General features: G+C 43.4%; 1 protein-coding gene across 2 annotated transcripts in view; it reads left to right on the forward strand.

The window, feature by feature from the left end:
* LOC115195884 (serine/threonine-protein phosphatase 2A 56 kDa regulatory subunit alpha isoform) overlaps positions 1–22,118 on the forward strand; it is a 128,374-nt gene extending 106,256 nt beyond the window's left edge. For both annotated transcript variants that reach the window (XM_029756218.1, XM_029756228.1), the window contains 9 exons: positions 9,802–9,932; positions 11,283–11,342; positions 11,895–12,003; positions 12,923–12,976; positions 14,956–15,006; positions 15,129–15,248; positions 19,934–20,061; positions 20,381–20,482; positions 20,732–22,118. In XM_029756218.1, the coding sequence (XP_029612078.1) occupies positions 9,802–9,932; positions 11,283–11,342; positions 11,895–12,003; positions 12,923–12,976; positions 14,956–15,006; positions 15,129–15,248; positions 19,934–20,061; positions 20,381–20,482; positions 20,732–20,984 (1,008 nt within the window). In that variant the 3' untranslated portion in view covers positions 20,985–22,118. The remainder of the gene's footprint in view (positions 1–9,801; positions 9,933–11,282; positions 11,343–11,894; positions 12,004–12,922; positions 12,977–14,955; positions 15,007–15,128; positions 15,249–19,933; positions 20,062–20,380; positions 20,483–20,731) is intronic.
* The last annotated feature ends 337 nt before the right edge of the window (positions 22,119–22,455 follow it).

Here is a 22,455-nt window from a genome sequence, read left to right on the forward strand (position 1 = left end):
TAGTGGCCTTTTATTGTCCCCAGTACAAGGTGATCATGCTGTTTTAATCTTGATATGCCACAACTGTCAGGTCGATGGATTATCTTGGCAAAGGAGAAATGCTTTTTAACAGGGATGTAAAACAAAAATGTGTGCACAAAATTTGAAAGAAATAAGCTTTTTGTGCATATGGACAATTTCTGGGGTATTTTATTTCAGCTCATGAAACATGAGACCAACACTTTACATGTTGCGTCTATATTTTGTTCAGTGTAAAAGGCATGTAATGATCTAAACCTAACCCAGCTAGAGACTAAGCCTACACCGCCCAACCCTAAAGATCCTTCAAAGTCCACTCTGATTTGGTCTTATTTTAACGAATACACCAGAGAAATATGTTTCCACTGGTGTCTTCGCCAAAGACATTAGTGACCATTGCCCAGTTGCTTGTGTTACAACTGTGAGAATACAAAAATCGAAGCCTCATGTCATCACAAAGAGGAAGTTTAAAAACTTCAGTGAACTGGCTTTTTTATTTTAGTGACCTTTGATTGTATTTCAGCTATCCCTGAACCTGATTTAGCTTTGAGCCTTTTTGCAGATGTCTTCAATAGTATTGTATTCATGCTACCTTTAAAAAAATTAAGGGTAGAACGTAGATCAAATGCCTGGTTTTACTCAGGAATTTGCAGTCATTCATAAAAGAGATGATGCTTGGGTCAAGACCAGGACAGGCTTTGCCCCAGACTGGCAAGCTTTTAAGCAACTGAGGAATCATTGTGTAAGACGAATCAGAAAGGCTAAATCTGATATTATTTAACCGCTCATTCGGATTGGGATCGCGGCTAAATTCTGAGAAACTTTCAAGTCCCTGTATGGTTTTACTTCCTCCTCTCTGCCACAACAAATTAATTCAGACACTGGCCTCATTACGGGAAAAAATGCCAGAATTGATGCATTTAATCTAGGCCTGACTCCATTTTGTCGACTGGTTGATTGTTTGGTCAATAGGCTGTTGCTCGACTGAGATTTCTTTAGTCGAGCAGTAGCAAAAAAAATAAACACTATCATTGTGTACAAGACACCTGTCTGATTTGCACCTGTCTTAGTGGACTAATCCATTGTGGAGGCCATGGGGATGACATGTGCTACTGAAATTTTATATTGTTATTTACATAAGAACAATGGTGCAAAACTAAAAATATCATTTTATAACAAATGCACTTTCTCCCCAGTTTGCTGTTCTTAAACATCAGTGCGCTGTTGAATTGGCACCTTTTCCTAGTTGCTATGTGCATAACATAGAACAATGTGGCAGGGGCAGCAGCTGAGTTAAGAGATGAGAAAACAGCCCTTACCTTAATTGTCTAAGAAAAGTGAGGAGAAAGGAAACGCCAACTTAATTTGGTCTATAATCAACAGCCTAACTGTTAAATGTGTCTAGCTTTATAAATCATCCATAGACAGTGCATTCGGAAAGTATTCAGACCTCTTGACTTTTTCCACATTTTGTTAACGTTATAGCCTTATTCTAAAATGGATTAAATAGTTTTTCACCCCCCTCATCAATCTACACACAATACCCCATAATGAAAAGGGAAAAACGTTTTTTATACATTTTTGCAAATGTATATAAAAAAAAAAGTATTACATTTACATAAGTATTCAGACCTTTTACTCAGTACTTTGTTGAAGCACCTTTGGCAGCAATTACAGCCTAGAGTCTTCTTGGGTATGACGCTACAGGTTTGGCACACCTGTATTTGGGGAGTTTCTCCCATTCTCCTTTGCAGATCCTCTCAAGCTCTGTCAGGTTGGATCGGGAATGTCGCTGTACAGCTATTTTCAGGTCTCTGCAGAGATGTTCGATCGGGTTCAAGTTTGGGCCACTCAAGGACATTCAGAGACTCGTCCCGAAGCCACTGCTGCATTGTCTTGGCTGTGTGCTTAGGGTCATTGTCCTATTGGAAGGTGAACATTTGCCCCAAGTCTGAGGTCCTGAGTGCTCTGGAGCAGGTTTTCATCAAGAGATCTCTGTACTTTGTTCTGTTCATCTTTCCCTCGATCCTGACTAGTATCCCAGTCCCTGCCGCTGAAAAACATCCCCACAGCATGATGCTGCCACCACCATACTTCACCGTGATGCTTGGCATCCAAGCCAAAGAGTTCAATCTTGGTTTCATCAGACCAGAGAATCTTGTTTCTCATGGTCAGAGTCCTTTAGGTGCCTTTTGGCAAACTCCAAGCGGACTGTCATGTGCCTTTTACTGAGGAGTGTCTTCCATCTGGCCACTCTACCATAAAGGCCTGATTGGTGGAGTGCTGCAGAGATGGTTGTCCTTCTGGAAGGTTCTCCTGTCTCCACAGAGGAACTCTCTCTACTGACAATTCCTTTGACCCCATGTCTTGGTTTTTGCTCTGACATGTGCTATCAACTCTGGGACCTTAAATAGACAGGTGTGTGCCTTTCCAAATCATGTCCAATCAATTGAATTTACCACAGGTGGACTCCAATCAAGTTGTAGAAACATCAAGGATGATTAATGGAAACAGGATGCACCTGAGCTCAATTTCGAGACTCAAGACTGTAAACTCTCCTTCCAGACTCACATCAATCATCTCCAATCCAAAGTTAAATCTAGAATTGGCTTCCTATTTCGCAACAAAGCATCCTTCACTCATGCTGCCAAACATACCCTCGTAAAACTGACCATCCTACCAATCCTCGACTTCGGCGATGTCATTTACAAAATAGCCTCCAATACCCTACTCAACAAGCTGGATGCAGTCTATCACAGTGCAATCCGTTTTGTCACCAAAGCCCCATATACTACCCACCACTGCGACCTGTACACTCTCGTTGGCTGGCCTTCGCTTCATAATCGTCACCAAACACATTGGCTCCAGGTCATCTACAAGACCCTGCTAGGTAAAGTCCCCCCTTATCTCCGCTCACTGGTCACCATAGCAGCACCCACCTGTAGCACGCGCTCCAGCAGGTATATCTCTCTGGTCACCCCTAAAGCCAACTCCTCCTTTGGTCGTCTCTCCTTCTAGTTCTCTGCTGCCAATGACTGGAACGAACTACAAAAATCTCTGAAACTGGAAACACTTATCTCCCTCACTAGCTTTAAGCACCAGCTATCAGAGCAGCTCCCAGATCACTGCACCTGTACATAGCCCATCTATAATTTAGCCCAAACAACTACCTCTTCCCTACTGTATTTATTTATTTTATTTATTTTGCTCCTTTGCACCATATTATTTATATTTTAACTTTGAACTTTCTTCAAATTACAAATCTACCATTCCAGTGTTTTACTTGCTATACTTTATTTACTTTATTTACTTTGCCACCATGGCCTTTTTTGCCTTTACTTCCCTTATCTCACATCATTTGCTCACATTGTATATAGTCTTGTTTTTTTCTACTGTATCATTGATTTTATGTTGTTTTACTCCATGTGTAACTCTGTTTTTGTATGTTGTCGAACTGCTTTGCTTTATCTTGGCCAGGTCGCAATTGTAAATGAGAACGTGTTCTCAACTTGCCTACCTGGTTAAATAAAGGTGAAATAAATAAATAAATAAAACATTTCGAGTCTCATAGCAAAGGGTCTGAATATTATTTAAATAAGGTATTTCAGTTTTTTCTTTTTTTAAATAAATTTGCAAACTTTTCTACAAATCTGTTTTCGCTTTGTCATTATGGGGTATTGTGTAGATTGATGAGGGGGGAAAAACTATTTAATACATTTTAAAATAAGGCTGTAACAACAAAATGTGGAAAAAGTCAAGGGGTCTGAATACTTTCCGAATACACTTAAAGGGGAACTGCACCCGCTGATTTGGCTTTGTTTTTTGGCTTGCTCCTGAAGAAATGTTGGCGGCCATGACATAAGCCAAACGTGAGTTGGCTTAGTGGTGTGGTATAATGTGGGTGTTTCTTGGCTGTGTCCTAAACACCTCCAAGACACCCATCTGTCAGAACCTTGCCCGCAGGCTGTTTCCCCCCACTCAATCACAACAAACAAACCTGCGGGTTGAGTTCAATAACAACAGGCCGATGTATGGTGAGATGCTAGAGGAAGCTTTGCTTAGGTCAGTAGCCTACAGAGTAATATGAGAAGAATGCATTAGCTGAATTTATGTAGATATAAAAAAATACGTGTTTTGATAACTTTCAAATGTAGTAACAGGTCATTGTAGAATAAACAACCCTTTACATAATGCCATAGAAGCAGTGTTATGCTAATATAACAACGTGCGCCTTTCATGTTTCTTTGTAATTGTAATACAGATACTGTGCCAATCAGCATTTTGTCTGGTGGTAATGGGGCTACTCTGACATGGCAAACATGTCAGAGGGGTCATACCTTCCTGTGTAATGTCCCATATACAACAAGAGTTCCCTGATCCTGGTGCAGAATACACAGGGTTTCTCCCTCCCCATATTGACTGATACCATTCAATTCAATAATGCAAGGCAATACAAGTAAAAGTTGTCTAGTAAAATGTTAATAACGAGTGCCAAGTCTCTCTCCATTCACAGACATCAGTATCAAGCCCATCTGTCAGTCTGAATTTAATCAGATCATCTTGCAAACCTCCATGTGCTGGCTCCATATATGTTTCTGTGAACACATAAACACATAATCACTGTTTTTATTTACCAATGGCAATGACCCACAAACAGGTACTATGTTGAAGTTTGAACAGGTCAGATAAAACCTACCCAATTATGGTCTCCCCATCAAACGACTGTGGCTGCCGTCTGGCAAAAGCATCTCCAGTCCATCTGTAGAAATAGGCAGAGGTCATCAGTGACACATGGAATGAAACGGGTGTTGCTATTAGTGAACATTTGTGCTGTACTGTATTAGTAATCGCCTCATAGTGGATGTGTTGAGTGGCACGTCTCTGCATCTCATGCATCTGTAAACGCATACACACAGTCACTGTTCTATTACCAATGGCAGATATTATAGGTGATATCTGACACACAAACATATACTATGTTGAAGTTTGAACAGATCAGACTAAACCTACCTAATTCTGTTCTCCCGAACAATGATTGTTGGTTAGCAGGCAAGAGGTGAGGTTGGAGGTGAGGTCTTTACCAGAGCCCCATTGATGGGAATTATCTTTGGAGGTCGCTAAACCATTTCAATCACATTGGTGGACATGTTATGATATCCACCTTTGCTCTTTCTGGTAGGTCTCTGCATCCATCCATGACCAGGGGATCAGTCTGGCACACAAATGTGCAATTGTCTAACAGAAAAACAGTCAACAATTGTCATCATCCCTCAATTATAAACATAGCTCAAGAAATAATGTAATCTCATTTGGAAGCTAATTCTATGCTTTACGGACGTAGACTGATTAGATTCAGGCTGGTGACGCTGTTACATTATGCAACCTACTGTGACATGTTTTATGTCCCTGGGTTGGTTTGAGTTTGTTGCTGCTAGTTAGTACACTGTTGTAGTCAGACATTAGTTAGCTAGTACCACCATAGATGCATCCCATATTTATTCGTGCCTCTCAGAGGCTGTGACTGTTTCGTCTAAGTTACACTAACTTAGTGGCATGGAAATACGATTACATTGCTAAAGTAGGCAAATAATTAGTAGGTAACAACTTTGCCGTATTATGTCGTCAAATTTACTTTAGAGAGATGGCAATGTTGTCATTACTGTTACTAGCAAAGTTCGTCAAAAATACCTAGCAATGCTAAAGTTATACTGCACCTAAAGTCAGTCTGGCGACATCACAATCATGACGGAAGATTTTCCTACTAATTATTTGCCGGCTTTTGAAATTGTGTTTCCAAGCCATATCTGAGTTGTATTGAGGTAGGCTAACCTTAGGCAGCTAGGTAACGTTATTAGGGTAGCTAGCTAGCTAACGTCAGCGATAATGATTATTACATTTACATTTTAGTCATTTAGCAGACGCTCTTATCCAGAGCGACTTACAGTAGTGAATACATTTCATAATAAAACAATTCCGTACTGGTCCCCCGTGGGAATCTAACCCACAACCCTGGCGTTGCAAACACCATGCTCTACCAACTGAGCCACACGGGACATATACATAACCAGCAGTCTATGATTTACCTACTGGTATACTCACCACCACTGGGGACCAACGAACTCCAACCACCTATTCCGCTGGATAGGATCCTTTGGCAGGGCATGCCGACCACGATCCTTTGAACGTGTTGGAGGCGACGTAACATAATGTAACAGAAACAAGGGAGCCCCATTCAATGAAGGGAAGGGAAGCAAAGTGGGTGGAGGGGTGACTTGCACGTGGAGCTTGGCAAAAGGGGGCATGATTTGTTGACATAATTGTAATCTAAAACCCAACCTTAAATTACACGTGATGCACTGAGGTTCCAAAATGTGTTTTAGATGAGACCGATTGTATGACTTAAAGGATCCTATTTACACTTTGAAGTCCATTTTGACACTAGAATAAATGTTTGACTCAATGCCACATAGGCCTTTTTCAAAGGGATTAGTTGTTTTTTAGAGGCAGTCGCTCTTTAAAGGCTTCTGCTGTGGTAGGATCAGAATGCCCATGTCTTCACTGTCAGCTCTGTGCTTGTCAGGGCAGGGGAACTGGGAGAGCGGGCCTGATGGGACAAACAACATGGCAGGGAAATCACTCGGGACATTCTGTTCTTACTGACTGACTGACTGGCTGGCTGATTGACTGACTGGTGTGACTGACTGACAGGCTGACTGACTGGTGTTAGTGAGGAGTTATTCTCACCTGCCCCGGCCGTATCCTGAACCTGAACAGGCCCTTTGCTGTTGAACAAGTCGTTTAGTCACTTCAAAAGATGCATCGCTGTGCTAGAACTGAACTGAAACCTATTATGAGTCATGCATTCAAAGTAGGCCTACATTAGCATTCTCTTTCTCTGTTCCCTTTCTCACTTTTTACTTTCTATACTTTCTATTTTTACACTGTTTCGAGTTTAGGTGTGTGCGCACACATGCAATTTTGTACCTTTTAGGTATTGTTAACCAATATATTGCATTTGCTTCCTGTATATAACACAGGTTAGGATACGGACTGTAGAAAGAGGGTGTTTGTGTGAGTCTAATCCCTATCGTTAGATGTATGCTGTGAACCTCTTAGGGTGGCCCTATGTGTTGTCAAAACATAAAACACTTACAGTGTAACAGGTCAGATAAAACACTTACGGCCTCCATACGTTCCCACCCTATTCCCTACTACTTTTGACCTCGGCCCATAGGGAATCCCATAGGGTTCTGGTCAAAAGTAGTGCACTAAATATGGTATAGGGTGCCATTTGGGACAAAAGCGGTGCCTCTGATTGAACCGTTCCCATGCATGGAGGTTATTATTAAACTGTACCGTCACATCAAGTGCAGGCAGCGAAAGGAAAGAGAGCTGCAGGCAGACCAGGGGGGCAGTTTTAACCTTGGAGCACAGACTGAGGCTCAGCCAGGGCAGAGGGGAAGAGTGAGGATGCGCTAGAGGTCACGACCTCCCCGTGGATACACCCCGCTTGTTTATGTAGCTGCTCCAGACCCACTTCCTCCTTCCCTCCCTCCCTCCCTCCCTCCCTCCCTCCCTCGGCCTTCTCAATCAATGTACTGCACACAGCTACAGTGTAGACTGTACATGCATTATAGCACACCCATAATAAGTATTTCTACAGCTCTCTCAAATGCATGCATGTGCATAGTGTGTACGCACAGCACACTCACACACACAGCAGGGGGTGCGATAACTTTTCTGTCACGCAGTGTCAAGCTCATTCGACACCTTTCTTTAAGCTACTCTCAGAGAGTGCTGCTGCACATAAACAGACCTGATGAGGATCAGTCATTTTGTTAATGCAGCATTCTCCTTCAAACCCGGTCTCAGTGGGTGTCGGGGCTTTAAAAAATCAGATCTGTTGTTCTGCTTCCCGATCGATAGCATAAGAGGTGTTTAAATTGAGCTCAACACTGCTTTCTATGAATTTTAGCAGAACATAGCTCTTTGCTTTGCCTCTTTTCTTTGCAGCTGCAGGTAGTCTTAGACCTGCAGAGAAAATGACTATACTTTGAGTGTAGGTTTTAGAAACCTAATGGCTTGCTCAGGGGCAAAAAGCCTTGTCATTTCAGTTGAACCATCAGTAACTACACTTTTGCAGAGAGAATTGACCTTGCTGGAGGTTGGTTGGAACACAGGCCGTAATGTCAGAGTGACTTTATGTGCACTGATTGACTCATTTCAAAGCATCCGTACTGTGTTTGAACATGGCGCCAAAGGCAATTAAGAGAAACCGCTGTGCTAGCTGGTGCCTTGACATTGTCAGAGGCAGAGGACATGGGAGGCTGCATTTAAGACAACTGGGTCGTGTTCTGTAATGGAGAAAAGGTATTGAAACAGGGAGCTACTTAAGTACCTGTCTAGTGAGAACAGAATTTTTGTTGCAAAACGTTTTGCTACGGTGTGCACTACTGAACACGACCTTGGATAGGATCGTTCTGTAATGTCTTGTTTTCTTTGGTGCTAAGACGTGTTGACTTGGCATGTTAGCACCAATCGTGTTATACAGTAGTCTCTTCCACTCTACTCTCAGAATGTTTTTATAGTTCAACTTCATACTGTGAAACGTGTAGATTGACAATGACGAACTCACAGTAAAGTGTCCCTCTTGGCGCTTTGTGTAAGAGACATGGGGCTCTTTTTGGGTGACCTTGTAGGACAGAACATATGCTCGGATGAACACGGTCCGCTCAGCTCCTAATGCTGCTGTAACATAACAGACATGTCAAAGGTCTAGTTCAGGACAAACTGCATTAGCCTCTGGGTGAAATCCCACTGGTCGGGTCTTGATTATCATTGATGGTGATTGAATATTGACCCTGGCCTCCTGCATAGCTGAATCATAGCCTGGAAGGGGACACATCCCAATAATACCAAGCAGCAGCATCCTTTCCTATGGCCTATTTCCTTGTGCTCGCTGATTTAAACAGACTTGATGGAGTTAGGCTAAGCAGCATGGCATGGATGAAGCAGAAACATTTTCCCGTGTTGCTTGTAGGCCAGCAGTCCTGTCGAATCAGTGCAGGGTTACAGTAAGTACATTGCAAAGGAAACCCTGAGAGTATTGGTATGAAGCCTCGTAGTATCTTTGTGTCTGCAACAGGGGAGTGTGCTGCGTTTGGTGTCAGGCTGGGGGAGGAAGGCAGGACTGTAATTGTGGCACTTCTCTGCTGGAATGGCAACCCTGTCATTGTGGTGCTGGCAACCCCATAGAAAGACGAAGAGTAACGTTATAGTACTAATGACTCATCATACTGAAGGATGGAAATAGCCTTTTTCTATGCCAAGGCTTTGTATCTATATACAATATGGTGTCTACATGTGCATGTTATAAAAGTGGTTGATGGCTGCAATATTATTTGATTATGTCCACTCTTTGCTCAGATGACTACTAGCAGTCATATAGTGGATTATATGTGTTGCATTTGGTGATAGAGGTTGTAAGCTTTAGTTGAAACTGTCTTTAAATTATGTTTATTTTCTTTTTATACCACCCTCTGTTGGTGTGACTTGGACCTTTTGTATGTTTAGGCTTCTATTTGTTTCTATTGACAATTTTGGTAACAGACAGCCTTTGCACAGCGTCTAGAAAATCAAATCAAAGCGAAACACCACTGTCATCATGGAGAGAGACAGCCCAGTCAGGAACAAAACTTTCTATTCTAAGCTTTGAGAATGACACTGGGAAGATAGCCTATAAGTTGATGTCCTATTTTTCTGTCTCCTCTTTGTCCATGGCAGCTCCTGGAACTGTTTGACAGTGAGGACCCCCGGGAGAGGGACTTCCTGAAGACTGTCCTGCATCGGATCTACGGGAAGTTCCTGGGGTTGCGGGCTTTCATCAGGAAGCAGATCAACAACATCTTCTTGCGGTGAGTGAATAGTGAAGCGCCCCTCGTTCACCGGAACAAACAGCAGGGCATCCTTCAAAGACCCACACAGGGATCCTTAAAACTGGGTTCAAACCCCCCGCAGCTCAGCCCATAAAAAGTCCATGGCCGTATTCATTAGGGCCTACGGTAGCAAAACGTTTCGCAACGTAATAGAAATGAGCATTTCTCATTGGAAGAGTTCAGGTAGTCCCGCTGTGTTTCAGTCAATTTTCCTCCACTTGTTGCCTAATGAATACGACCCTTGTGTTTTTCTCCAGTTGGCTCCTTTTACAATGCCACCACTGACCACCACCTCCTTTCAAACCGGAACCACCCGTATGTCTCTGAAAGCCCACACCTGTCAGTTAGTTTCCCCTCTTCTTTCTGTCAATGCCCTGGCTGAGAAGGGGAACTGTGCTGCTGTGAGTGTTTCCTTGGCAGGCTTTCCCAGCCATGCTCTTTCAGACAGAAACAGCAGCAGCGGCTTGGGGACAACTGATAGATGGGAAATTATCAAGACTATCTATGTCAGACCCCACAGCACATCTGTTGTCAGTGCAGAGGAAATGTCCTTTGGTCATAGGGTCAAAAGTCAAATGGGATTCTCATAAAGGATAGTTTCAGACTTTCTAGATGCAGTACTATGATGACAGTAGAGTCATTATTTTGGATTGCAATGATGTTGAGCTTTTCTCAATCCTTCGGGCTCCACTCCTAACCCTAAACATAATGTCTCATCTCAAGTGACGACCACTAGCAAAACTGTACCTCCATTCACGTTACTCAAGTATAGTAAAAAAAAATAATAATCTTGATACACAGAAGCACAGCAGAGAGTCCTGTTGCTGTGGTTACAGAGAAACGCTTTACTCCTTGTTGATTGAGGGAGGGGCCCACTCAACGCTGACCATCTGCCGCCAGGATTAAAAATGCCATCGGAGGGCATTCAAGTGCTCCATTCGAGCCGCCATGCCCACTGCACGGTCTGACTGGCAGGGCAGTACCAACGGCTTCCAGACAGCCCAAAATGGGTCATTCAACAAAAAAATAATCATTGTTTGGGGGGGGGGTGGGGGGGCTCTGTTTGGGCTGCTCTGCTTTCTGCAAATGAGGTGGGGGGGTTAGTTGGGTTAGGAGCGCTACAGTGGCTGAGCACATTTCACAGCTTTTTACATGTTGTGATTCGACTCAGTGAGCATCAAAGTCAGCAGAGGGTGCCATTTTAGCCTTCCTAATGCACTGTCTCTCTCTGCTCCATTGTGTCCAATCAGAACCATACGCTCCGGTAGTCTCTGTGTAGTCATTTGAAGTTTGATAATGGTGTGTGTTTGTGTTGTCTGATTCTGGTAGGTTCATCTACGAGACCGATCACTTCAATGGAGTGGCCGAGCTCCTGGAGATACTGGGGAGGTGAGTCCAGAGGTTTTTGTGGTGTGATTTCAAGCATGCATCGACAGCATCAACATATAGCAATGTTATCAAGCATCTTTGACTCTAGCTGCATGTTGCACAAAACTGCAGTAGCACAGCAAGCACATGACATTGTATTAGGTGGAACTAGGACATGAAACCTTGTACACTCATATGCCATAATATCTCCATTTTACCTGATTTACTCATATTGCTACACTAGAGGTTCCCTAGAGTGTTTCTAAAGGCTGCTCTGCTGTTAACATCTTAACACCACAGAATTCTGGCAATCTCAGTCACACTGCTGACCTCTGTCCTTTTCAACTATTTGAGTTAAGGTCAGCTGGGGGCGCTTCCTGTTAAAAGAAAAGTGAAGCTTTGTTATTTTGTTCCACAGTGAAATGTCTCCCTGGTTCTACCTATGAATACTCATCTCTCTCTGCCTCTCAGGCCGCCCACCCGTGTGTGTGTGTGTGTGTGTGTACAGTCTCTCATGCATGCGTGTTTGCCTCTCAAGGCGATGATTGGAGTGTTGCATTTGTATATCTGCAGCATCATCAATGGCTTTGCACTGCCGTTGAAGGCGGAACACAAGCAGTTCCTGATGAAGGTGCTCATCCCCATGCACACCGGCAAAGGGCTGGCCCTGTTCCACGCACAGGTAACCAAACGCCTAATACAAGATCAATAAATAACACATTTTAACAATTTGCTTTAACTGCTCTCTCTCAGTAGACAACCGCTCTTCTATCTAATCTGAGACATGTAACTGGTATTATGTGGGTTTAAAATGAATTACAGGTCAAATGTTATACAATATTATGACATAGTAATTAGCTTAACTACCCGTTTGTTCTGTCAGGTCAGTCTTTTTGAACAGTAGGTGATGTAGAAAGAAGCCTGTGTAAGCATAACTCATGAGCTAAAATGAACTGTGCTCTGAAAAAAGCCTTGGATACTAGTGCCATCTAGAGGCCGTATTATACACTTGAAAGCTCTGATAGTGTTGTATGCACTGAGTGTTCAAAACATTCCATAACATAGACTGACCAGGGGAAAGCTATGAACCCTTATTGATGTCAACTGTTAAATCCACTTCAATCAGTGTAGATGAAGGGGAGGGGACCGGTTAAAGATGGATTTTTAAGCCTTAAGACAATTGAGACATGTATGTGTGCTATTCAGAGGGTGAATGGGCTTTTGAACAGGGTATAGTAGAAGATACCAGGTGCACCGGTTTGAGTGTGTCAAGAACTGCATTGCTGCTGGATTTTATACGCTCAACAGTTTCCCATGTGTATCAAGAATGTTCAACCACCCAAAGGACATCCAGCAAACTTAACATAACTGTGGGAAACATTGGCGTCAACATGAGCCAGCATCCCTGTGGACCGCTTTTCACCTTGTAGAGTCCATACCCTGACAAATTGAGGCTGTTCTGAGGGCAAAAGGGGGTGCAACTCAATATTAGGAAGGTGTTCCTAATGTTTTATACACTTGGTGTATAGTACACACCACATTGGAATGTGTCTGTTAACATTAAGTACGTAAGCTCACTTGCCTGTTCTTTGTCCTTTCAGCTGGCCTACTGTGTTGTCCAGTTCCTGGAGAAGGACCCCACCCTCACCGAGCCGGTACTCTAACTAACTAACATTCCTTACATTCTACTATGGAGACACTAGGTTCCCATAAGAAAAAGTAATATATATGTGTGTGTGTGTGTGTGTGTGTGTGTGTGTGTGTGTGTGTGTGTGTACTACCGTTCAAAAGTTTGGGGTCACTTAGAAATGTCCTTGTTTTTGAAAGAAAAGCACACTTTTTTGTCTATTAAAATAACATCAAATTGATCAGAAATACAGTCTAGACATTGTTAATGTTGTAAATGACTATTTTAGCTGGAAACTGATGATTTTTAATGGAATATCTACATAGACGTACAGAGGCCCATTATTAGCAACCATCACTCTAATTGATCATTAGAAAACCCTTATGCAATTATGTTAGCACAGCTGAAAACTGTTGTTTTGATTAAAGAAGCAATAAAACTGTCCTTTAGACAAGTTGAATATCTGGAGCATCAGCAATTGTGGGTTTGATTACAGGCTCAAAATGGCCAGAAACAAAGACCTTGCTTCTGAAACTCGTCTATTCTTGTTCTGAGAAATGAAGGCTTTTCCATGCGAGAAATTGCCAAGAAACTGAAGATCTCGTACAACGCTGTGGACTAGTCCCTTCACAGAACAGCGCAAACTGTCTCTAACCAGAATAGAAAATATAAATGGACTGACAGGGAGACATAGTGGAGTGGTAATGCGCATGCAAGCAGTTGCTCCTTACGCCACTTGGGTACACCTCAGCATCCACCGAGAGGCTCTTGCTGCCAAGGGAATGCCTGACAGCTTGAAAGACGTTTTGGACACTACAGTGAAAATGCTTAACTTTGTTAAAGTAAGACCCCTGAACTCTCGTGTATTTTCTGCACTTTGCAATGATATGGGCAGTGACCATGTAACGCTTTTACAACATACAGAAGTGCGCTGGTTATCAAGGGGCAAAGTATTGACCCGTTTTTTTTAATTGAGAGACGAGCTTAAAGTTTTATTTACTGACCATAATTGTCGCTTGTCTGACCGCTTGCATGATGACGAGTTTCTCACATGACTGGTCTATCTGGGTGATGTTTTTTCTTGCCTGAATGATTTGAATCTAGGATTACAGGAACTCTCCGCAACTAAACTCAGCAAAAAAAGAAACGTCCTCTCACTGTCAACTGCGTTTATTTTCAGCAAACTTAACGTGTAAATATTTGTATGAACATAAGATTCAACACCTGAGACATAAATGCAGTTCCACAGACATGTGACTAACAGAAATGGAATAATGTGTCCCTGAACAAAGGGGGGGTCAAAATCAAAAGTAACAGTCGGTATCTGGTGTGGCTACCAGCTGCATTAAGTACTGCAGTGCACCTCATCCTCATGGGCTGCACCAGATTTGCCAGTTCTTGCTGTGAGGTGTTACCCCACTCTTCCACCAAGGCACCTGCAAGTTCCCGGATATTTCTGGGGGTAATGGCCCTAGTCCTCACCCTCTGATCTAACAGGTCCCAGATGTGCTCAAAAGGATTGAGATCCGGGCTCTTCGCTGGCCATGGCAGAACACTGACAGAACGAGCAGTATGGCTGGTGGCATTGTCATGCTGGAGGGTCATGTCAGGATGAGCCTGCAGGAAGGGTACCACATGAGGGAGGAGGATGTCTTCCCTGTAACGCACAGTGTTGAGATTGCCTGTAATGACAACAAGCTCAGTCCGCTGTGACGCACCGCCCCAGACCATGACGGACCCTCCACCTCCAAATCGATCCCGCTCCAGAGTACAGGCCTCGGTGTAACGCTCATTCCAGTTTCCTATAGGGAACAAACAGTGCTAGCTTCCTCAAACATTTATTTTTTTCAAAATCATCAATAGCTCATATTGTACCAAGGTAAATAGCATGTCAAATACTGCAGCGCTATCGTCCTATGTACATTACCGTTGGTTTGTTGACTAAAGACAGACAGATAAAATGAAAGGCTCTTCCTTGGAACTAAATGTCATCTGTTAAATCCTCAGGTGATTCGGGGGCTGTTGAAGTTTTGGCCCAAAACCTGTAGCCAGAAGGAGGTATGTCTGTCTGGCTGTTTCTCTGTTATGACTGCCAGATTACACCTCACACTGGAGCAGATACTTGTAAAAAAAAAGTGTATCGGCATCTCTTGAGCATCTGTGTGCTGTGATGTACCTAGGTGATGTACCTAGGGGAAATCGAGGAGATCCTGGATGTCATTGAGCCCACCCAGTTCAAGAAGATCCAAGAGCCCCTGTTCAAGCAGATTTCCAGATGTGTGGCCAACCCCCACTTCCAGGTACAGTCTTGACTTCCAACTTACTTTTAGCTCCTTGTGGAAAGGAAGTTGGCAAAGGGCCTCAATAAAAGTGCATCTCCAGCATACCCTTATCGTTTTAAAAGCCATTTGATCATTAGAAAACCCTTTTCCAAGTATGTTGGCACAGCTGAAAACTGTTTTGCTGATTTAAAGAACTAATACAACTGGCCTTCTTTAGACTAGTTGAGTATCTGGAGCGTCAGCATTTGGGTTCGATTACAGGCTCAAAATGGCTAGAAACAAAGACCTTTCTTCTGAAACTCGTCAGTCTATTCTTGTTCTGAGAAATGAAGGCTATTCCATGTGAGAAATTGCCAAGAAACTGAAGATCTCATACAACGCTGTGTACTAGTCCCTTCACAGAACAGTGCAAACTGGCTTTAACCAGAATAGAAAGAGGAGTGGGAGGCCCCGGAGCATAACTGAGCAAGAGGACAAGTACATCAGAGTGTCTTGTTTGAGAAACAGACCCCTTACAAGTCCTCAACTGGCAGCTTCATTAAATACACTGCTCAAAAAAATAAAGGGAACACTAAAATAACACATCCTAGATCTGAATGAATGAAATAATCTTATTAAATACTTTTTTCTTTACATAGTTGAATGTGCTGACAACAAAATCACACAAAAATAATCAATGGAAATCCAATTTATCAACCCATGGAGGTCTGGATTTGGAGTCACACTCAAAATTAAAGTGGAAAACCACACTACAGGCTGATCCAACTTTGATGTAATGTCCTTAAAACAAGTCAAAAGGAGGCTCAGTAGTGTGTGTGGCCTCCACGTGCCTGTATGACCTCCCTACAACGCCTGGGCATGCTCCTGATGAGGTGGCGGATGGTCTCCTGAGGGATCTCCTCCCAGATCTGGACTAAAGCATCCGCCAACTCCTGGACAGTCTGTGGTGCAACGTGGCGTTGGTGGATGAAGCGAGACATGATGTCCCAGATGTGCTCAATTGGATTAAGGTCTGGGGAACGGGCGGGCCAGTCCATAGCATCAATGCCTTCCTCTTGCAGGAACTGCTGACACACTCCAGCCACATGAGGTCTAGCATTGTCTTGCATTAGGAGGAACCCAGGGCCAACCGCACCAGCATATGGTCTCACAAGGGGTCTGAGGATCTCATCTCGGTACCTAATGGCAGTCAGGCTACCTCTGGCGAGCACATGGAGGGCTGTGCGGCCCCCCAAAGAAATGCCACCCCACACCATGACTGACCCACCGCCAAACCGGTCATGCTGGAGGATGTTGCAGGCAGCAGAACGTTCTCCACGGCGTCTCCAGACTGTCACGTCTGTCACATGTGCTTAGTGTGAACCTGCTTTCATCTGTGAAGAGCACAGGGCGCCAGTGGCGAATTTGCCAATCTTGGTGTTCTCTGGCAAATGCCAAACGTCCTGCACGGTGTTGGGCTGTAAGCACAACCCCCACCTGTGGACGCCGGGCCCTCATACCACCCTCATGGAGTCTGTTTCTGACCGTTTGAGCAGACACATGCACATTTGTGGCCTGCTGGAGGTCATTTTGCAGGGCTCTGGCAGTGCTCCTCCTGCTCCTCCTTGCACAAAGGCGGAGGTAGCGGTCCTGCTGCTGGCTTGTTGTCCTCCTACGGCCTCCTCCACGTCTCCTGATGTACTGGCCTGTCTCTTGGTAGCGCCTCCATGCTCTGGACACTACGCTGACAGACACAGCAAACCTTCTTGCCACAGCTCGCATTGATGTGCCATCCTGGATGAGCTGCATTACCTGAGCCACTTGTGTGGGTTGTAGACTCCGTCTGATGTTTTGGTCACTTTTGAATGCTGGCGGTGCTTTCACTCTAGTGGTAGTAGAGTGAAAGCACCGCCAGCATTCAAAAGTGACCAAAACATCAGCCAGGAAGCATAGGAACTGAGAAGTGGTCTGTGGTCTCCACCTGCAGAACCACTCCTTTATTGGGGTTGTCTTGCTTATTGCCTATAATTTCCACCTGTTGTCTATTCCATTTGCACAACAGCATGTGAAATGTATTGTCAATCAGTGTTGCTTCCTAAGTGGACAGTTTGATTTCACAGAAGTGTGATTGACTTGGAGTTACATTGTGTTGTTTAAGTGTTCCCTTTATTTTTTTGAGCAGTGTATTTCTACTACATTGCATTTTAGTTACTGTTTATACATGCCACATATTTATTTATATCCTGGATCCTTGACATACAGTAGCTCACTAATATATCTACTACTATACATGTTATTCTTAGTATATCTTGTGTAAATTAATCCGGTGTACACTCAGTGGCCAGTTTATTAGGTACACCCATCTAGTACCAGGTCAGAACCCCCCCCCCCTTTGCTTCCAGAACAACCTGAATTCTTTGGGGCGGGGACATGTTGCTCAATTGGTATCAAAGGGACCAAACATCTGCCAGGAAAACACTCCCTACGCCACCGCCACCATCCTGTACCGTTGACACCAGGCAGGATGCCATGAAATCCTGACTGCAATCAGCCTGATGCAACTGGGATTTGTCGGACCAGGCAATGTTTTTCCACTCATCAATTGTCCAGTGTTGGTTATCGCATGCCCACCGGAGCCCTTTCTTCTGTTTAGCTGATAGGAGTGGAACCTGGTGTGGTTATCTGCTGCAATAGCCAATCCGTGACAAGGACCGACGAGTTGTGCATTTCGAGATGCCATTCTGCACACCGATGTTGTACTGTGCCGTTATTTGCCTGTTTCTGGCCCGCCTGTTAGCTTGTACGATTCTTGTCATTCTCCAGGAGGACGGCCGTTTCTGAGATAATGGAACCGGCGCGCCTGGCACCGATGATCATTAATTTGCCCGTTCTAACAATAAAATGGAACAGTAACTCATTGCCTCGATACCTGTCTGCCTGCTTTATATAGCAAGCCACGGCCACGTGACTCACGGTCTGTAGGAGCGAACCATTTTCAGTGAACGGGGTGGCGTACCTAATAAACTGGCCACTAATCGTATATACGTATAGATTGCATTTGGATTACTGTTAGTGTTAATTGGATTCGTTCCGACATTTCTTGTGTATTTATTTATTTTGTTGTGTACTTGTTTGACATGTTACTGCATTGTTAGGAGCTAGCAACAAAAGCATTTCGCTGCACCCGCTATAACACAATACCTCATGACAATACAAAAATAGTTTTTTAGAAACTTTTTCTAATTTATTAAAAATAAAAAACGGCTTTCACATTTCCAAGTATTCAGACCCTTTTACTCAGTACTTCGTTGAAGCACCTTTGGCAGCAGATACAGCCTCATGTCTTCTTGGGTATGACGCTACAAACTTGGCACAACTGTATTTGGGGAGTTTTAACCATTCTTCTCTGTAGATCCTCCCAAGCTCTGTCAGGTTGGATGGGGAGCGTTGCTGCAAAGCTATTTTGAGGTCTCTCCAGAGATGTTCGATTGGGTTCAAGTCCGGGCTCTGGCTGGGCCACTGAAGGACATTCAGAGACTTGTCCCAAAGTCACTCCTGCATTGTCTTGGCTGTGTGCTTAGGGTCGTTGTCCTGTTGGAAGGTGAACCTTCGCCCCAGTGTGAGGTCCTGAGTGCTCTGGAGCACGTTTTCAACAAGGATCTCTGTACTTTGCAGCATTCATCTTTGCCTCAATCCTGACTAGTCTCCCAGTCCCTGCCACTGAAAAACACCCCCACAGCATGATGCTGCCACCACCATGCTTCATCGTAGGGATGGTGCCAGGCTTCATCCAGACGTGACGCTTGGCATTCAGGCCAAGCTGTTTAATCTTGGTTTCATCAGACCAGAGAATCTTGTTTCTCATGGTCTGAGAGTCCTTGAGGTGCCTTTTGGCAAACTCCAAGCGGGCTGTCATGTGCCTTTTACTGAGGAGTGTCTTCCATCTGGCCACTCTACCATAAAGGCCTGATTGGTGGAGTGCTGCAGAGATGGTTGTCCTTCTGGAAAATTCTCCCATCTCCACAGAGGAACTCTTGAGCTCTGTCAGAGTGACCATCGGGTTCTTGGTCACCTCCCTGACCAAGACCCTTCTCCCCCGATTGTTCAGTTTGTCTGGGCGGCCAGCTCTAGGAAGAATCTTGGTGGTGTCAAACATCTTCCATTTAAGAATGATGGAGGCCACTGTGTTGTTGGGGACCTTCAATGCTGCAGAAATGTTTTGATTCCCTTCCCCAGATCTGTGCCTCGACACAATCCTGTCTCAGAGCTCTATGAACAATTCATTTGACCTCATGGCTTGGTTTTTGCCCTGACATGCACTGTCAACTGTGGGACCTTATATAGACAGGTGTGTGCCTTTCCAAATCATGCCCAATCAATTGAATATACCACAGGTGGACCCCAATCAAGTTGTAGAAACATCTCAAGGATGATCAATGGAAACAGGATACACTTGAGCTTAATTTTTGAGTCTCATAGCAAAGGGTCTGAATACTTTAGACATATTTGCATATTCAATTACAGTCAATGGTAAGTGATGACTCAACAAAATGTGACAGCCAATTTTCGCTGTAACGAAACAAAATATTTATAAAACGATTTTGGGAATAAACTACCAGCACAGAAACAGTGAAAGTAAGGCCACATGTAAAAATGGGTGAACTTAATGTTACTGTCATTTGTTAAGACTGCCAGCCCAGCTCATTTCCTCTTGATCCCAACAGGTAGCAGAGCGAGCCCTCTACTTCTGGAACAACGAGTATATCCTGAGCCTCATTGAGGAGAACATCGACAAGATTCTGCCTATCATGTTTGGTAGCCTGTACAGAATCTCCAAAGAACACTGGAACCCGTACGTACTCCACTCTCAGGTTCTCAACCCATTGCCCTCAGGGTAAAGCAGTAACAAGTAACAACGCAATGCTTAATACTGAACTCTTAACTATGGTTGGGGTTTTAAGTTTTCTGCGATATCCCTCTAACTGTATGTATGACAAAATGGTATTGCTTTATTAGGGCGTAATACAAGTTTGTGTTTTTCTAGTTATCCAATCCTAGCATTGCTACTGTAGGATTGAGTGAGAGCCAGTGAACATCTCCGGATGTGTTTAATTCTGGCTCATCTCCGGATGTGTTTAATTCTGATGCCATTATCCCCTGTATGTTTCCAGGACAATTGTAGCTCTGGTCTACAATGTGCTGAAAACCCTGATGGAGATGAACAGCACGCTATTTGATGAGCTGACAGCCTCCTACAAATCAGACAGACAGCGGTGAGTGAGCTCCTCCAGTTCATATATTCATTTTAGTTCTTCAGTCTAAACAAACAGTGTGAGCAAACTAGTACAATATATAGTAAGGGATAGAGTTGGGAAACAACTCTGGCTTGTTTGCTTTGTATAACACATAATACATTGGATTACATTACCTCTGTTAATTACCCATTTTCGAGGACAGTCAGTCCTTCAGTCCCGCTCTGTACCTAAGGTCTGAAATTGGTGTGTGTGTGTGTGTGTGTCCAGGGAGAAGAAGAAGGAGCAGGAGAGGGAGGAGCTGTGGAAAAAGCTAGATGAGTTGAAGCTGAGCGATGCGGCAGCACTGGTGCAGAACAACAGCCACGGGCTCCAGAACGCTGCCCAAAACAACAACAACAACAACAACAACAATCACCACGACAACCAGGAGAAGAGCACCGCTATCTCCGCGGACCATGAAGACCCCGTTGTTGCCATGGATACCACGGAGGGTGTTGAGGTTGTCACAAGTGCCAAATGACACAGGACTCCATTTTGTACTCCGTAACGGTTTCAAGGCCGTCTCAGAACTGTCAGGGAGGGGCTTGGGGGTGACGGGGAGGAGGGGTCTGAGAAAATAGCAACAAAAAAAGAAACCTCATCCGTATGTTCAATTTATATACAGTAAAACTATTTCAAATGCCAGCAATTGTCCTTTGGCAGAAAACGTATATTTCAATTTAAGAATATTTTGGGATGTTAAAATGTGGCCACAGTATATTGCTAAACCTTTTTGTCTGATCAAAGAATTTATCCTTTCACATTTACTTTCTTAACTGAGAAAAGATTTTTGTGATATTCAATGTATAAAAAATATGAGGGGGGGAAATAATGACTTGAAAATAACGTTTCTGATTGTGCTGCACTTAGAGAAGCTAAATGGCTATTTTAAGATTTGTCTTTTGTATGTGCTTCATCACTGCTCCCAACACGGTTGCAAACTTAAGCGAATAGGGGTTCAGGGGGCGAGCTTTAGGGGGTGGGTGGGAGACCGTGGAGACAGGAGTGTGTTCATAGTCCCTACATAGGAGACCTGAGTGAATGTCACTATCATGAGGTCTCATGTTTTTGGGTGTTTAATATTCTTATCTGAATACATGATGCTGAACGTTATAGCTGTTATTATAACACATTCAAAACCTGCAGCCATAAAACCTATTTACAGTAAGTATTTGAAATGAGCTTAGTTTAGAGAAACAAATGATGAAATGGTCACAGATTTAAGTACGTATAACATATTTTTCCAGTCTAAATAGAGAATCGATTAATAATTAAAAAAGCTGATGTAGAAAAAAAAAATGAGCCATATATTTTTTTTCCAGAGTATTGTTAAAGACAGAGATGTTGATTTTTGAAACCAGGTGGTGGCAAATTGTCTGGTTTCTGCAGATGGCTGGATGCAGTGTGTGCGTGTATGGGGGAGTTTGCTTTAACGTGAGTGTCTGTTCTCTATTGTAGGTCCAGTCTTTTCTGATGCCTTTCTGTCAGAGTGTATGTACCATTCCAATCTCTGTGATATACAACTGTGTGGGGAACCTGTTTTGTAATGACAGACCTTATCTAGGTTTTGAACACCATCAAAATAAAGTCTACCTTGTGTTTCTACTCAACAAAACCATGGGTATGGCTCTCTTTTTCTTTTGTCTTGAGTAGTAGCAACATTTTAAGTCACTAGATGGCCCCAGAGTTTAAAATTAATATTGTGTGTCGGGGAGTTGTAGTATGCTAATTTAAAACCCTATTTATCAAAAGTGATATAGTTTCTTAAAGAATTCAAAGCCAGCACAGGTTTCAGATTTTGTTGCCTTAAAGTTTCCTTTTAAATATTATTTTAGGATTTTTCCACACTGATCTTCTACACAACCTCCACATTTAAAATTAAAACATTTTTAGAAAATGTCAAATTGAACATTTTATAAAATGTTTAACGGATTTTATTTTTGGAAAAGTGA

This window comes from Salmo trutta, chromosome 1, assembly GCF_901001165.1.
Source record: "Salmo trutta chromosome 1, fSalTru1.1, whole genome shotgun sequence".
Lineage (NCBI taxonomy): Eukaryota > Metazoa > Chordata > Actinopteri > Salmoniformes > Salmonidae > Salmo > Salmo trutta.